Raw genomic sequence first — 18,287 nt, 5'->3', positions numbered from 1 at the left:
CTTCCTTAGTGGGATGGGATGTGTCAAGCCATTCCTACTTCCCTGAACTTTTGAAGGAAATATAAATGCCCTCCTCTGCTCTTTTCTTCCTGCTTATTCATCCTTGTACAAAAACTCTTTTTACACATGGCCTCCATCCAATTCAGCCCTCCTTCTCTTCTGGGGCTGAAGAATTGACAGTTTTTTCAGCAGAGATGTGGAATCAGCCCCGTTTGTCTATGAGCCCCAGAATTAGACTGGCTCACTTTGCAACTGTGTGGTGACAGGCGATAGTGAGAATTATTTTACTTCTTGAAAATATGTTTTCTGCAGTTATATTTGGACTGGAAAAAGATCCTTGCATTCTTAGCTCCAATTATATTCCGTGTTCTAATTGCTGTTACCCTCAAATATGATAGTGAGCGAGGTCAGATCGTCAACTCACATTTCTCATCTCTATTTACCATATTTACCAAGAATGCAGCTTCGGAACATCTGCTCTGCCTGCAGAACACTCATTTGTGCCGACAATGCACAGCTGTAATGGCTGGTGGCACAATCGTTTCCTCGATGACGGTGCTAGGAAACATCTCCCCCTCTCTGCCTCTCTTGTGTGATGCTATTTTTTAAAGTTGCCTTTTGGAGTTCATTTCCCCAGGAGAGACAGGCTTAAACTTCCAAGGCAGCATATTTCTATTATTTCTGCTGAAAGGCTGCTTCCTGGAATAGTTCCTGACGGCTGTCTCCCTGTGGCAGGGCCATCTTATGTAACAGCGCTGTGGGTAGGGGAGCTGGTCTAGAAAGAATGGAGAGGAATGCAAATAGAAGGATGGAGGGAATCCTGCAAACACCAGGCAGGGGGTAAAACCCCTGTCTCGAAAGCAGAGGAGCCCGGAGGTGGCTTTCTAGTAAAAAGAATCCTTCGTGTTGGTAGAGAATTGGCCACTCTATTTTATTCTTCCTTGGAAAGGGGAGTGCTCTGGGCAAATGAGGACGAGTGGGAGGGTACCGTTCATACAGATTGCTTTTGTTGTTGTTGTTTACTTCTCATTTCAAAATACAATATTATAAATTAAGGAAAGTGAGGACTTAAATACTTCCATTTCTGGAGCCAGCTGTCCATCTGCAGGACACGCAGAGGACAGAGGCACATGTTCAACGTCAGCATGAGTATGCGTCTGTCTGTCCAGACTGTGGGAACTCCACAGGTTAAGGGGCCCAGGTTCTTTACCAGATGCCTTTTAAGGGAACAAAGGGAATGGAGAGGGGTATCTGGAGATTAAAGGAGACTTAAAAGACATAGAAAAAATTTTTTTGTTGGGCAAGAGTACTCTATGTCTAGGGTAATGAAACTTTTTAAAAACTCTTTCTCGTTTTAAATCGTGGGGTAATTAATGGGCTCTTACAGATGACCCGATCTTACCCTCTCAGGTTACTCAGGGGGGGGGAACATGGGGCTGACAAAGTGATTTGCTTTCCATTGAAAAGGAAGCAGGAGGGAGAAGCCTGGTTAAAATCCAGATCCCCGGGCCCAGGAGTGAGGTTTCTACTACTTTCCCCAACTAGGACCCTTATCATACATTAATTTGATCTTTGGGTTGGCCGACAGAGGTGAGATCACAGCGGAGTCCGCTACACACTGGAGACTGCCCTGTGTTCATCTGTTCTGTTAGTTGCTTTTCAGGCCGAGGTGGCTCTGACGTTGTTGTAGATGTAGAGGCTGTAAGCCCAGGAACTCTGGCATCCTTGGACCTTGGATTCACAGAATAAAGTCATTCTTTTATTTTCTACTTGATTTGATATTATAAAGTCAGTTCCATCGTTCAGCACTATTCAGATGCTCTAACGTTGCAATTAAAGCTATAAAATAATCTTTACCATTGTTATTAAATCTCATTGTTTCCCAATCATTCTCAGGCACTGATTAAAATCACTTATTTTCACATGTGTAGCACTTTTTCTGGGGGAATTCACTCTTAAATAGGCTGGATGTTTTGAAAAGAGGAACTCTCCGATGTAGGTCGGCATGAAAAATAGTCAGTTAACATTTCAGAATCTGAATAAAAACATGTGTAGCACTACCATGCAAGCAGTTCAGCCAATAAAGTCACTCTGCTGAAATAGCTTTCGGGTTCAATTATTCAATACTTCAATCCAGTTTGAGAGAAAAATAGATTTTAACGACATCTCTATAATAAAAATGTTGGTTTCTATATGTTGCAGTGTCATATATGTCATTATTTTTATTTTCAAAAAGAGCCAGGATTTCAGAATCAATTACAAGTAGTTCGTAACCGAACCAATGTGCCGCAAGAAGCACTGAATTTCTCTTGGTATTTGCAAGAAGTCAACAAAACATGCCACTATTTCACTAGTAATGGTTCCAGCAATTATTTACTGTGAAAATAGTAGTATTAGCAATTCAGGGGAAAACAGAGAATTGTGTGTTATTTATCTTGAGGGTAATAGTGTATGTTTTTAACGTCAAGAAGTTAAGTAGTGATATTGGACCAAGAAGTGTAGAAAATCACAGGCCGGATAAACTCTTGACCCGAGGAGAGCTGCTCTTTCTTTAGGGGCCATCAGAGAGGAAGAGTTTTCTATCCCTTAGGTCCAAGTTTGTGAGCTTTTCCTTGGTCATCCAGACAGAGTGTTCTGTGGAGGCTGATGCTCCCCTTAGGCCCTCCTCACACTCCCTCCCGCCTCCCCGACTCCAGTGCTAACAGGTGTGAAGTGCCTTTGTCAGTGGTACTTACCTATGAAAGGAAACTTTAGGTCTTCTTCAAAAAAGAGTGTTGACTTTCATCATGGATTAGTAAAATCAAGAATTTTGGAACTCCAGTTTGTATTTGCTAACTTTTACGTTTGTCAAGGAAGGACGTGAGCAGTATATTATTTAGAGAAGAAAGGACATTTTGACACGAAAATTGGAGGATTGTCCTTGAGATTCAGAAAAGCAGTTGGTGAAAGCACGCACACGCACACACACAACTCCAGTTATTTTGTTGGTTTGTCTTGGTTGGGTGAAAACATTGCCTTGGACTGGAGTTTGGACGAGCGTTTGGAAACCTTATGTTAAGTGATTTGATTTTAAAAAGTGGTATCTTGAAAAGGTGAACCTTTCTCAAGTTCTTCAAAGAAAGTTGAACACCTTGGGGTAGGGACCTCATCTTACATGCTGCTCTGTATTGAGGCAGGACACCATTGTAGTCAAGAGCATTTAAGAAATTAAGAGATTTCTTTATTCTATCTGTAGGTATATATACAAAAGGAGATTTACTGTGAGGATTTGATTCACATGATTATGGAGGCTGAGAAGTCCCATCATCTGCAGTTGGAAGCTAGAGACCCCAGAAAGCCCTTCATGTAGTTCTAGTCGGAATCCAAAGACCTGAGAACTAGGGGAGCCAGTGAAGCAAATCCCAACCCCAACGGCAGGAGAAGACCGACGTCCCAGCGCAGACAGGCAGGACTGGAATGAATCCTCGCTCTGATTTTTTGTTCTTTTCAGGCCTCCAGGGTGATGACCACACACACGCGGGAGGGCCGTCTGCTGAATCCACCAGTTCAGGGGCTCTCCTGGACTGGAAACACCCTCACAGACACATCCAGAAATAATGTCTAATCTGGGCACCCCCTGGCCCTGGCACATTGACACATAAAATTAGCCTTAGCATTGTAAGATTAGTTGTGTTCCTATTTGCAAACACTTAGAAAAATGCTGAACTGTAGGGAATGTTTAGTAAGTGCAAGTGCCTGGCATACAGTAGGAGCTCATTTGATTTATTGAATGAATGTACCCAGGATAACTTGCAGCCTGTGGTAGGATGCTTTGACCGTGGACTCTTGTCTTTGAAGTAGATAGCATTTCCTTCTTGACTCCCACCAAATGGTGTGCTTGTGTCCTAGGCTTCTCCCGGAGAAGAGTGGAATCCCTGTCGGCTAGGTCACATGGGGACAGTGCCCGCGTTCTGGCTCCCTCTTATGGCCACCGCTCGTTCCGGCCAGGCATCTTGGAACGCTGTTGCCAGTCACTGACTGGCCTGGAGGAGACCGGGAGGAGAAAGGAAAATCCACTGCCAACCCTGATTACTGCTAGGGGAACACTGGGAGATAGAAGTGGAACTTCTATTGATGAAATGAATTGAGACCCAGTATAGATACACCTTACTATTTTATATCAAATGAGAGAAAATGTAGTCTCAGAAATTTCTACAGTGTAGGATTTTTCAAAATACATGCTGTCTTGCTATGGCTACATATGTAAACACTGAAGGCAAGTCAACAATAAATGACATTATTTGCTGTGAACATGTTGGCCATCTTTTTTAATTCAGGTGCTTCTCAAAGGTTTGGAAATTATTTACTTAGAATAGATTTTTTTTTATTTTAGAGTCTACATGTTTAATCAGTATTCAGTCCTGCTAGAATTGGTTGGTAATTTTTATAAGAATCTGTATTAATGAATCCCAAACTAGTGATATTCATTATAATGAAGTTAGGCTTCTGAAGTAAAACTTAAGCTTAAATCAGTCATCAATGAGTATGAATTAAGAGTTAATAATAATGTTTGTTATTAATATCAGCAACCTATTCTGCTTCTTTGGCCCCCACATAATACTCAAAGGTGTTTAGAGTGTAACGGTAAGACTCACATCAGTTTCCATCGAGTATCACACACCCTTTTCCAGGAGGGCGTTTTTCTTGTAAGTCTCCAGTTAGGGAGGAAAGCAATCAAGTTATTGATATTATCCTTTTACCTGAATTAATTTAACATCCAAGATGGCATTAGAGCCACTCAGTATAATAATGATGGTCCTTTTACATTTATAACAGTGCTTGACAGTTTCCCTAGTGCTTGCCCCAGTGCTGTCTCAAGTGACGACATCGATGGGAGAGTTCATACGTGTGAACTCTCCCTGGTAAAATATGTCTGGTAAAATGCCCTGTGCAACAAGCACACAGGAGCAGACTTTGCCAACGACATAATGACAAAGATCATGTTTTCTGATTCTGTGATAGATTCCATCCACCAGTAAGTTCTTCTCTGGATTGTCTCTGTGTCTGAAATCGCCCAAGGGCAACGACTTTGCCCTTTGCAATGACCAAAGCTAGAATTCCCACGAGGTGTCCTTCGGAACAGTGCTTCCTTGGGATATTAACTGGTATCATGCAGAGAAGAAAAGGAAGAAAGAGTTCCACAGTCAACTAGTTTGGGGGGGTTTTAGGTTAAACAGAAGGTTTACTACTAGGCTGTTCAGAGCCTGCAGTGTCCCATCCACACGGTCACTCGCCCAGAGAGATTTCCTGTGTGATTTTCCTGTGAGATTTCCTGTATTCTGTGTAAATACAGAACTTTTTTCCCCTCAGACCCTTGCATAGAACCAGTATTTATTGGAATGGATATCCTGACATGGCTAACTTTGCTTATTCTCAGTTTTAGAATGTGTCACATTGTCTGGATTTCTTTAATAGAGGTTTATTTTATTTTCAATCCAATGAAATATCCTATGAGATGCAAAAGGAACGGGAAGGTCTCTGCCTCTCCTGAGCAATGTTGTAGATGGCGCAAGGTTGGGGCTGCCAATGACAGCCTTCGGGAGGACCTTGAGGGCCCAGAGTTTGGCCTAGCATCATATTATTTGGTCCGTAAATGCCATGAAAATCTTACATTCCCCTTTCGTGTGCAGGTGCATTTGGTGCACGTGCTTCTATGTGTGTTTGTGTTGACTGTCAAAGACTTTTTTTTTTAGATTTTATTTATTTATTTTTAGAGAGAGGGGGAGGAAAGGAGAAAGAGTGGGAGACAAACATCAATGTATGGTTGCCTCTTGCGCACCCCCACTGTGGAGGACCTGGCCCACAACCCAGGCATGTGCCCCAACTGTGAATCGAACTGGCGACCCTTTGGTTCGCAGGCTGAAACTCAACCACTGAGCCACACCAGCCAGGGCTGTCACAGACTTTAAAAAATTTTTTGGATAATTTATGTATTACATAATTTATTATTATTTACATACACATACATAATTTTTATTTAATTGCATAATTGTGATCCTGGAGTACACTTAGACTTCTCTTTTTTATTGCACTTTTCTCCCCCACACATACATTTTTTGCTCGGTTGCCCTGTATTCATTTACATATTTTGATCACTGTTTATTTGTTTAAGATATCTTTATTGGATTTTGATGTTAAAGCAGGACTTGTTTCAAATGAATGGGACATTTCCATACATTTCAAAGGCCTGAATTGATTTAATAACATTAGAATTGCCTATTTTTTAGAAGTTACAACTCAGCTACATATGACTAGTCCTGGTTCCTTTTTCAAGTGACCTTGAAAAGGTCAAGTGGCTCTACTTTCATGTGTTAATTTGTCTGTTTAGATTTTTTCATTTCTGAATTAAATATCAAAAGCATTCTCATATACATAAAATATGAGAATATATATACACATATACGTCTATATATGAGAAGCTCTCATTCTGTCTCTGCTTTCTCCTCTCAGGATCTCAGCTCGAGTTGTAGTTACATTTGTAAGGAATTTTAACGGGAAAGTGTACACTTTGCAGCTTTGCTGAATAAGTCATCCCCAAAGCCACACTCTTGCCTGTGGAACTAAGCAGACTTCAGGGGAGAAATCTAATGCAGAAGCTCAGTGCGTCTTACTAGAGCTAAGAAAGCCAGATGGATTACCCAGGTGCATTGGAGAATTACAGTTGGAGAAAAGGGATTTATCGTAAGGAATGTGAACTATTCCCACTACCACTTCGAAGTGGTTTACATTTAAACCTCTCAACAGGGTGTGAAGTCTAGTAATATGCTGTCTATTTGTCCAGCTCTCCAAGCCCCTGCTGCTGCTTTTCTTTAGGAACAGATTTTGCTGTATCTCCAGTCTTTCTTGCCTAATGGATTTAAATGGCCTCAACTTCCCTTCGGGCCATTGGAATTAAATAGTGAAAATTAATACGAAAATTTGGAAAGATTTGCTAATAGGATTATCCTAGTTATGAAGGTCAGTTACTGGTGATTAATTGTGTTTTTTTATGGTTGAGTTGATGCCACCTTGTGGGATGAAGGTTTTAAACTTACAAATGACCCCATCGGAAAGATCAGAAGGGCATAGGGGGAGGGTGGGGAACCCAAGTCCCATTGGTTTACTAGCCCAAAAGGGGAAGTCTCTGTGACTGTCCCACCTGCCACATGTAATGACAAAATTGAAAGGAGGCGAGGCCATTTTTTACGATACTGAAAATGGATACCCAAGCTGGGCCTTGGCAGTTGGGAGGTGTTGGAACAAAAAACACACACCATGACTCGGCGGAAATGCTGTGCAGACTTACCCAACATGGAAGTATGCTTTCATGCGATGCTGGAAGAGAAAAAGCGGGTGCGGAGCTGGGTGTGCGATGTGGCTGCAGGTCTGTGAAGCACACAAACCAAAGCGTTTCCGAGAACGCAGCCCGGACGTACAGTTCGCCACGGTGTGAATCCTGGTTTTCTCCATGTGGCGGGAATTGCATGTGGAGAGGGCCGAGGAAGGAGTGGGCTTCTTTTCCTTTTCCTTCTACTTTTTCATCTTTTCTAAATTTTCTGTAATGATCATGTAAACTGAGGTTTTAAAAAGTGAGAATGAAATTGTATATAATGGGGGCGGGAAGTCACCTTTATTTTTAAACCTGTTTCACAAATGATTTGAAAGCAGTGGACTTTTTGCAAAAAGAAAACAACTCTGAAAGAGCTTTGAAAGGGCAGATGCTTCTGTGGAAGCATTAAACAGAATCTTCTGTTTGCTGGCATCCCTTCAAGGAACGGCAATTTGATTCTATTAACTGGTGCATTTTGCTTTAAAAAGCCCCAAGAGAAATCATCTTAGGCAAGAGTATCCCAGGCGCCAATCGTCAGACTGCTGGGCACGGGGTGAATACCTCAGCATAGCAGTGGCGCTTCATCCATCTCTTCTGACCTTTTGGGAATCAGAGCCTGGCAGGTCTTCGATTTAGAGCTGTGCTCAGTAATGTTTGCCCAAGCGGCGCCAGAGCCGGACACGGCATCACACTCAGGGGAAAGAGGGAGCCCCTGTGTGGGCTCCGGTCTGTAGGGGTCCCTCTGGGAGGAGGGAGCCCACCCAGACCTGGAGGTGGAGGAAGCCCCACTCCTCCCCATGTGGAGCAGAGGTCCTTGGAGCTGAAGTCAAAAGAGTTGAGACATACTTGACTGCATGAAAACTCCCCGTGTGCCCTTGGCCAAGTTAGCACTTGACTTCCTTGAGCCCTGGTTTCCTCACCTGTAAAGTGGGCATAGTAACCTTCCCTCCACCTCAAGGAGGGATTAGGGTGTGAAGATATTCTGAAACTATAAGGGCTTCCACACATGTGTGGGATGGGGACAGTGCATAGTCTGCAGGTATTTCTGAGTTCTAACGACATCCGGGTTCTCCGAGGAAGCTTGTGAGTGCATCTGTCTGTGCCCACTTTGGGCTGAACAAATAATGGCCACAAGTAAGAATAACGATACCTATAGTAGCTGGCATTTTTGGAGCACAAAGCACTGTTCTAAGGGCTTTACATGTATCACCTCTTTTTAATCCTTAAAAGAATTTCATGAGGTAAGTACTGTAATTATCCCCATTTTACCAGTGAGGAAATGACGCACAGAGAGGTTAAGTAATTTGTCAAAGGTCACACAGCTAGCAAATGGAGGTGTGGGATTTGAATCCAGGCAGTTTGACCCTGGGGCCTGATAGAAAGCTACAGGAAGCTGCAGATACTTTTCTCTAGCATACAAGGAAGAGGGGTTGAGGATATTTATTAATGTGTATTTGTTGGTTGCCTTAGTTTCCTATACCTAGAGCTATTGGTGATAGGGTTTGCTTTTCTTTAAGAGCTGCAAATAAAACCCGCAGGTGGGCAGTGAGTGGGATGGAGTGAAAGGTCTCACGACCATGGTTGGAAAACTAAGCTGTCTTCTCCGCAGTGTTTCCAGCAGGCAAAGGAGCCACACTGAATGGGAAAGGATGGTCATTATGTTTGGGTCACAAGCATAGTTTTGAGGGACACAGGAAGCAAATTGAGGCACTTTGGGAAGCCCTTTAAATCTCAGTGGAGAACACCCTTAAGTAGTAGACTCTGATGACTTGGAAAGAAGGCTCTCTGCTTGGGGCCTGGGGTAAAACAGCCATGAGCAGGGGACTGTCACAGCTCTAGGGACTGAAGACAGAGGCTCAGAGGGGAGAAGCAGCAGCAGGAGGAGCCTGAGCGCTGGGGGCTTTGGTTACGTCCAAGTGTGTTTGCCGCGTGTGTGGCCAGGCTGATTTGAGCATACACAGCAGCATCACTGCTCGGGTCTGAACCTTCTGGGCGTGCTGAGAATGAGGAACTAGCAGGCTGAAGGGCCTCGGGAAGGGGAAGGCCTGACCAGTCCATTCTTACACATCTTGGTGTTTCTATGGGGCGCTGAGGGCTGGGAGCCCAGGAAGCAGCTCTCACAGCGTTGGGTGCTAGTCGATGAGACTATGCACCCAACCTGATCAGGCGCTTTTTTAACTCTACGTTTTACCGTGTTAATGATCTGCTCCCTGACTCTTGGTTCAAGGCTAAGTTTAGCTTTCATGGGACTCTGTGCAAACTTGGTAAGCAACAAAAGCATTCGATACTTAACCTGTGTGTGCGTACTCGTGCAGGTTATTATTAAGTGTGATGGTCCTACAGGACTGACTGAACACTTCCCTGAAGCTCTGAGAATCGTGGACTCATTGAAACCTGGCTCAAGGAAGCTGAGTTTAAGATGTGTGCATCCGTTGTCTGTGAAGTCGGCTTTGTGGGGCTACCCGTTCCCATTTCCTTGGAAGGGGAGGGGCAAGGGGCCTCAGCTTGCTTTCACTCATTTCCAACGTAAAGCCATTTCTGTGCCCTGTCCGTCTTCATCCAGCACCTCCTTAAGTCTCTTACCATTTAAGCTACTTCCCTTTAATGTTCTCTAGGTCACCAGCCCCTTTGTGGGAAACACTGTGTGAATCGAAGGTATTCTTTCGGTTGTCCCTGGAATGGGTGGTACTTGTCAATGATCGGAAAGGGTAGCCAGTCCTTCATCTCCCTCTCTGGTGTGTGGGATTTGCCTTTGCTTTCCGGGCATTCTTTGAAGACAATTACCATATTTTCAGCAAAGACTAATCCATGTCATTCTAAGTAGAAGAAAGTTATGGGGGTATTCGGGAGGGAGAGATTGGAGAATCAGTAGGAGCTCATTGAGAAAAAGCCGAATTCAGTAATTTGACTGGAAGGATGTGGTTTATTTCCCCCTGAACAATGGGGTGTAGCAGAAGAGTACAGCCCGCTCCCCAGCAACAGTGCAGGGTGTCTGCTGCTCTTTGCTGCGTGGCTTTGTTTCTACCCTTGCAAGGCTTTCTGTTCTCTTCAGATAACTTTCCCTGTGTCCCGGGTGCTAGGTTAGGACTTTTATTTCACGTGTCCCGGGTGCTAGGTTAGGACTTTTATTTCACATGTCCCGGGTGCTAGGTTAGAACTTTTATTTCACAGCTTGTTCTCTGTGATCTTCTAAATGAAACAAATTCCCTTGGGCTTCTTATCCACAGTCTGGATTGTCTTTTCACCATCCTTCCTGCGACTCTGCAGTCATGGTACCTCGTGCTCACATCTTCCTTCTACACCCCTGCTTCACCACGCACCTGCCGCAGCTCCTTACTGCCCACCAGTGTTAGTTTTCTATTGTTGGGTAACAAATTACCGCAAACTCTCTGACTTAAACCAATGGGGGGTCCAGAGGTTGGGCACAGCTTTTCTGGGTCTTCTGCACTAGGTCTCACAAGGTGTCAGTCATGGTGTCAGCTGGGCTGTGCCATCACCTGGAGGCCTGGCTTGGGAAGAGTCCATTTCCAAGTTCACTCAAGTTGTTGGAAGAATTTATTTCCTTGTGTCTGCTGGATTGAAGGCTCTGGCTTCTTGCTGGCTCTCAGCTGGAGGCCACCTTCTGCTCAGAGAGGCCATTCGTAGTTCCCAGAGACTGCTGCAGTATCTAGAGACCACCCATGTGTTTTTTTGGTCACATGGGCTTTCCCAGTATGGCCTGTTAATTCATCAGGCCATCCAGGAGAGTGAGTCTGCTAGCTTGCTAGAGTCTTATTTAAGATGATGTAATCACAAGAGTGTCACGCCATCACCTTTGCCATATTCTGTTGGTTAAAAACAAGCCACAGTTCTGCTCATTCTATAGGAGGGGGTCACACAGAGGCGTGGCCACCAAGAGATGGGGACCGTGGGGCTGCCTTAGAGCGAGTCCAGCACACCTCCTATATCAAACTTCTGCTTCGCTGCCTTCCTTTGAGTGTTTTAAACTCTCTGCAATTTTGTCATGCCCTACCTCTCCTAACTTACTTTCCCCTTCTTTATAGATACCATCTACCCCTACTTCCCCCTCAAAACACGTCTTCCCTTCTTATCCCTTCCCTGACGCAAACTTTAATAAATACAGATATATTTTACTTGTTAGCTTAGACATCTTTCTAAAACCTCATGTATAACACAGAAGTAATTTTTATTGAAATGAAAGTTCTTAACTGATTTTGGTTGATGCATTTTTTTTGAGGACCTAATTAAATCTATACAAACCCACTTCCCAGACGTGAAGGACACAACCCAGTGCTGTTGTAGTCATTGCTGTGTGACAAACCACCCCTAGCTTCATGTTGTAAAATAACAACCATCTTAGTATGTTTGTGGTTTCAGGAATTCAGACCAAGTATCGTGGGGAGGGCTTGTCTCTGCTTCATGATGCCTGTGAGCTCAGTAGGAAGGACTCAGGCAGCCAGGGTGATTCAGATGGTTGGGGACTAGGATTTTCTGGAGGCTTCTTCATTCACGTGCCCGTGCCTGGGATGGGATGACTGGGGCGCTTGACTCAGCAGGGACTGTTGACTGGAGGACTGACATATGGCCTGTCCATGTGGCTTGGACTGCTCACAGAGCGGTGGCTGGGTTCCAGGAGGGGGAGTGAGGGAGCATATGGAGAGCGAGTGTTCCAAGAGACCAAGTGAAGGCTGCCTGGCCTTTTCTGATGGTAGCCTCCCAAGTCACATGGCATTACTTCTGCCATACTCTAATTGGTTGAACAGTCTCCAGCTCACCCAGATTCAGGGGGAGGGGACACAGACCCCATCTCTCCATAGGAGGCATCTAGGAGAATTTGCAGCTGTTAAAAAATGAAACTATCGCATATACAAACACAAACCTGTCTAAAGGACTGTATTATCCTGAACTCTGAGATTTGAAAGGGGCCACAAAGGATTATTATCTACATCGGTCTCCCACCCATGGCTCAACTGCTGTTTACAGCTTTCCTGCCATCATATGGCTGGACCACTGCAGGTTTTCCTTACTGGTCCCCCGTCATCCACTCTTGCTGCTTTCCAGTCTGTTCTTCACTCCATAGCCAGAATGATTGCTCTAAATCACATATTTGCTCTTGTGGATCACCCACCCTCACCTCCATCCCCCACCTCTTCAAACTAAAACCTGTGACACAACAGTGGTCAGGCCATCACCTACCTGGTGCCATGCCCACCACTGTTCTCCCTGACCCAGCTATGGTCACCTTCTTTCAGTTCCCTGTACTATTTGTGCTTCTTCCTGCCACGGGGCCTTTGCATATCTGTGTCCCTCTACATGGGATGTTTTTCCCTACCCACTTTGCTTGGTTAACTTCTGCTTATTCTTTGGATCTCTGCCTGGTAGTCACTTCCTCTGTGATGTGCTCTCTGAGCTCCCCGATCAGGTCACTTCCTACTGTTGCATCCTTTTAAGGTCAGAGTGTCTCTCAGCCGGTAGCCCTGACTATTTTTGCATTTGTGAGGGTGTTTAAGTCCACATCACCCATCAGACTGAGTTCCATAAGCCATAGACCACGTATGTTTTCATTGTTTAGTCTCTATACCTTACATAGAGACAGTAGAGATATTATTTTCTAAGTATGAAATATTTGTTACTTTAGAAGTGAAAGCATTTTAATGTCGCCTAAGAATCTGTTATTTATTTACTAGCCTACATTCCTATTCAAGTTCATGATGAGCTCCAGTTAACTCTGCCTACAGGCAACATAAGCGATTCTTAAAGGGAAGCTCCCAGCCTGTTCCTGTCTCGGTACTATTTGGACAAAGGGCTGACCTTTATATCTTTTAACAATAATTTCAGTCAGTTGTTAAGTCTTGGAAGTAAGTTTCTCTGCAGTTATTCATATCTGAATTTGGTGTCATTTGCTAATTCAGTGAGCATGCTCTCCTCCCTGGCTTCGTGTACCATCCATATACAGAACGAGGCAAGACTACCCGAGAAGGATGAAGCTGAGTCCGTCTAGAAGATAAGCAACATGAATAGGAAGGATTGAGTGATGAAAGCAGTATCAGCCTTCCATGCAAAATTGCAAAACTTAAATTTTAATAACTGTAAAATTGCAAAACTCCCATATGAAACTGCGTGTGGTAACGTAGAAATACAGTTTTTATTGCAAACCAAGGCAGTTCCCAAGGAGCACAGATATTTGAATGAAATACTATGTTAGACTTTGCTGTCTGTCCTGTAGCTGTAAGAGCATCTCACCACTTATTTCTGTGTAAGAGGTTTTGGCCAACAGGGGCCCAAGGGAGCATTGGATCCTGTAGGTAAGGGCTTTGTGTCTCTGATGATGAGACAAAGTAGCTGAGAGGGGGCTTTGAGGACTGCCTGCCCAGGACGAGGGGCTGGTTCTTGCTTACAGACCAAATGAACAAGTCCACTGACCCACCTTTACAGTAGCGCTGGTTTATATCCTGCTGTGTTCTGAAAACGACTGAAGGCCTGTTTCTGGGGTATCTGTAAATCGCAAGAATGGGAGATTAAAAAAAAAAGAAAACAAAGAATCAAAAAGGAAATTTTTTTGTGATAACTAATTCCAAGTCTTATAAAAGGAAACAGAAAATAATATTTTAGAACACCGTCACTGTTTAGCTTTTGTGACTGCAGAGTATATTGCATATTCTAAACACCCAAATATTTTAAGATTTCAGGTTTAGTTTGATTTTTTGCTGTTGGCAGAACCCAGTGGGGGCAGAGGGAAGGGCAGGCCCTGGTGTGAGAGAAGCAGCAGAAACAGAAAACGGTGCCCAAGAAATGAGAAAACTTTGCCTCTGAACCTGTTTCTGTCCCTTATCAGTTCTGTGGCTTCTGGCAAATGGTATCCCCTTTCTGGACTGCAGTGTCCTCTTTTGTTAAACAAATCAACAAAACAAAAAACAGGGCTTAGAGCCTGTAACCACAGCTCATTGTGTAGTGCTTTTTTCTTTTTTTCTTTCTTTCTTGGGGGGGGGCGGTATTAGGGCAAGCAAACCCAGATTTTCTGCCTGCAATGCTTGTCTTACTTGTTTGTTCCTATCAGACAATTCTAAAGTTTTTTGCTAATAATGTAGAAAGCTCTAGAAGTACCTTTTCTTTCTTTTTCGTGTTTAATTTAAAATACTACTTAACAGTGCTTAGCCACCTCTGGGATCATCAATACCACAGAACTGTAGAAAGAGGGTCAGAGGATTGTCATGGGGAATGTCATTTCTCTTCCCAAGTGTGACACTTTCTGCTTTCTGATCAGTTATTTCCTTGCCCCCTCTCCCATGGAGGTCCCTGCCCTGTGCCCTGCGTCTTTGCCTCTCTGCCCGCAGTCCCACCCAGAGGTGCTGCCAGCGCCCATGGGGACACCAGGCTTTATGAGAGGTGTCTCTGCTTCTAGGTTGGATGTGAACAGTTTTTCTTTCAGAAATAGCCTCATCCGAAAGAAATCCCCAGTGCTTGTTGACAGGGGGTGAATAACAGTGTCAGGAATCCTTTTAAATCCAACAAGATAGATGTCTCCCTGCTGCCATCTCTCCAGACATAGGCAACCTCAGTTATTCTGCTTGAGATGCTTTAGGGTAAAAAAAAAAAGATTTGCGTTTGGATACATGGCCCTTTCATTTTGCAGTTTCGATTTCTGGGTGAGCTTTATTTTGGGGTCATTGGCCATGGCAGGTAGCCACCTTCATCTTTGACTTTCTAGACTGTGAGTTTCACAGTTCAACTCTCATAGCTGGTACAGAAAAAGAACTCAAAATACACAAGTATGTCCCACATCTTTGCGTAAACATCACTTCACAGAGGTCAGTTGTCACCAATCCTGCCCAGTAAGGCTGCGGCAGTATTTGAATATTTCTAATTACGTAATTCATTGTTTGCGTGTGTTGAATGCGACTTCCGAGATGGGGTGGAAGAGGTCTGAGCAGCGCCTGGCCGCTCACCCCTTCCCTCCAGGACCTACTGCTGCAGGCGCCTAATGACTGTCTGGGTCTGACCGCTGGATGTTTTATTTCACAGGAACAGCCGATCTACCGGTAACCGTCACCCCAAACCCTGAGTCACTTCCTCTTGGGAAATTGTTACCGATTTCACCAACATGGCCTTTCTCAGAAGTCCAGTCTTCCTCGGCAGGGGACAGGATCAAGAATGTGCTGGGACCGTCCCCTGATAACACCAGTGTGCTGCAGTTCACACGGACACCTCCTCCCAAGGCACACCGCAGAGCTAGGGCCCATGGGGACTTCTCTTCCTCCCTCTACCAAGGAAGCGGATATAGCTCTTCCTTCGAGCCTTACAAGGATTCCACTGAGTTGCTGGTCCAACCAGGACCTCAAGGGGGAAAAGAGACAGCCAGCGTGTCAGGTTTGCCTCACACTAGCATGCTCCCCGCATTGTCCACTGCCCCATCAGTGCCGTCCTTGAGCCCTGCCCTCCCGTCTCAGCCAGTGTGGGTAGGGACTCCTTCCATCTCAAAACGACATTCTCTGAGGTCAGACATCCTTCCACTTCTCCCTCCATCTCCATCCTCTTCATTGGCTCCTGACTCACCTCATTCCATCATCTTTTCTAAGCCAGCCGAGCAACCCACCAAAGTGCCTCTATTCCCCCAAACAGCTCCAACTGACTCCTCTTCAAGTCAGAGTGTAGCTAACCCCCTAAACCCATTTGCTGATGAAATGAACCACACTCCCTCCAAAAGTGCTCAGGATTTAATAGGCATCCCTCATCTAGGTTTTTCTGGATCTTCAACAAAGCAGTATTCGGAGCTGTCCTCCACAGAGAGTCCTCACTCAGCAAGCTCCCCCACACCAGAGTTTTTGAGCTCCAGGGCAGGACTGGCCCATCTGTCTTCCCCTCCCCTAGCACCTGGAAGTCTTCAGCTGCCAGGTGGAACTCCCTCATGGTCAAGGTTGGAAGTGGCTTCAAGCCCTGCATCCAGCCAGCCAATCGAAGCTGAGGTGGACGAAAGAGTGCACAGTGGGGTGGCTTTGCCGGATTGGAAGAGCGTGGCAACAGCAGCGACCCATGAGGCTGTGCCTTCTTTGCTTTTCCAGACTGCTGAGTCAGTGGTGGTGGAAATGACCAGCAGAAAGCCAGCTCCCACCACCACAAAGGACTCTGCTAACCCACTGCATTTGTCAGCAGCCCCAGAGAATTCTGAAGGGCCCGCTCTTTCAGCAGAATACACATCTTTCTCTTGGGTGCCTTCTCCTCTGCCTGCGACTACAGCTGGCCAAGGACGAGCCAACCTTTCTGGGACAGTTCCTGCATCTCCATCGAAGGGCGCAGTGGCAGATGCGCCCTCCACACCTACTGTCCTGCAGCCGGCACAGAATCGTGCCTTTCCATCCATTGAGCCCAGAATGCCAACTCCTCAGGACGAGGACCCTAATGGACCCCCTCCTGCTGTAGCTGCAGACTTTCTCCTCTCAAGCAAGTTTCCTCATCTCCTTGCCATGACTCGGACATTTCCCCAGCAGAAGGAGAGTAGTGTGACAGCTATTTTAAAGGAAAACGAAAAGGCAAATCTCACAGTTGCTCTCCAGACCCTTCCAAGTAAAGAGATTCAGAGTCTTCACACTGTAAATGGATTCACCTCTGGTTTCAGCACTGATCATATTTCACCCACTGTCGTTACAACACTAAGAACAACCCTTCCTTTAGAATTACCTCCATATTCCATCCCCTCCGGACGAGCCACCCAGACTGTTTCCCCATCTCCCAGCTCTTCCAACAGTAATCCAGAGACTTACGCAGCTGTGACAGACCATTCCGAGCTGCCAGTTTCAACTTCCAAACAGGTGACAGCATTTCCCTCCTCCACTGAGGTCTATGATTTCTCAACAATGGGAAACGGGATAAAGCCAGCAGTCACAGATGTTTTCTGGAGTTCTCTTTCAGCAGAAACTGGATCCCTTTCCACAGAACCAACCATATCTGGCATGCAGCAGCCAACAAATTACGATGTAAATGGGCGCACCATTAACTCCACAACTTGGAAAACTCATTCAGCTTCCTCTACTGCTCCCTATGATTTAGCTTCAGCTGTCAGTATAATAGAATCTCAGGATTTCAAAGACACTGCTGGGCATTCAGCAACTGCAGAAGGCTTTAGTATTCCGGATCCATTCCTTGACAGAAGCTCCAGCCAGCCACTCCAACAGTCAGGCGTTACCACGGTTGGAAACCATACAGACATCTTGTCCATAAGTAATAACAACCACTCCAGGGGCTTCCAAGCAGCTGAGGTTGAAGATCACCCATCCACAAGTCAACATGTCAAACCTCCCCATCTGCAGCGGCCTGCCCACCCAACACGTCCGCTCTGGCTAACCTCTCCAAGTCTGCCTTCCACAGCTGGTTTGCGGGCAGCGTTTTCAGATGGAATGGATACAAGTTTCCAAATTTCCAGCAGCATCTATCCATCTCCCGTGATAAGTGCTTCCACGCCATTCCAGAGTATCCCCAGATATCACTCTACTGCTGAATCTCCTCTGTCAACCAGTGCCTTATTCAGGACCCCATCCAAAGTGCTTCTGCCTGCTCAGCACCCCAAGAAATGGACAGGGGCAGCCACTAATGCAGGTAGTTTGTTTCCTGGTACCCAGAAAACAGGTATGACTGCTTCTGTGGCCAAAGCATCTTCAAGCTCAACACAGATACCCAGCTTTGCTCATGAGCAGACACACCTAGTCTCACTGATGAATGGATTAGCAGCCCCAAGCAGTCATGTCCTTGATTCTCTGCTGACTTGATTTGTTTTAAGTATTCACAATTTAAGTGTCCTTATTACCAGCCATAGCTTTGCTGTAACTGTCATCTTCATTATGCTTAACTGACTTGATGAGCCTAAGCTGCTTTGCCTAAATTTCAGAGCGCAGTGACTTTTCACCGCAGCAAACCCAGAAGTTATATCCACTCATCACCACAAGTG

At 45.2% G+C, this 18,287-nt stretch overlaps 1 protein-coding gene and 1 pseudogene across 4 annotated transcripts in view; one reads left to right on the top strand and one right to left on the bottom strand.

The window, feature by feature from the left end:
- The window catches only part of LOC112303188 (ubiquitin-ribosomal protein eL40 fusion protein-like), a 100,861-nt pseudogene extending 93,373 nt beyond the window's left edge, over window positions 1-7,488 (bottom strand).
- Window positions 1-18,287, top strand: part of KIAA1549L (KIAA1549 like) — a 219,022-nt gene that overhangs the window by 111,009 nt on the left and 89,726 nt on the right. For 2 of the 4 annotated variants that reach the window (XM_053924932.1, XM_053924931.2), the window contains exon 2: window positions 15,371-17,938. The exons of 1 other annotated variant lie outside the window; for it this stretch is intronic. In XM_053924932.1, the coding sequence (XP_053780907.1) occupies window positions 15,371-17,938 (2,568 nt within the window). The remainder of the gene's footprint in view (window positions 1-15,370; window positions 17,939-18,287) is intronic. One more of the 4 variants, XM_053924933.1, reaches the window with a different exon arrangement.

Source organism: Desmodus rotundus, chromosome 5, assembly GCF_022682495.2.
Source record: "Desmodus rotundus isolate HL8 chromosome 5, HLdesRot8A.1, whole genome shotgun sequence".
Taxonomy (NCBI): Eukaryota; Metazoa; Chordata; class Mammalia; order Chiroptera; family Phyllostomidae; genus Desmodus; species Desmodus rotundus.
The sequence above is the reverse complement of the archived record's forward strand: the minus strand, read 5'-3'. Positions and strand labels throughout refer to the sequence as shown.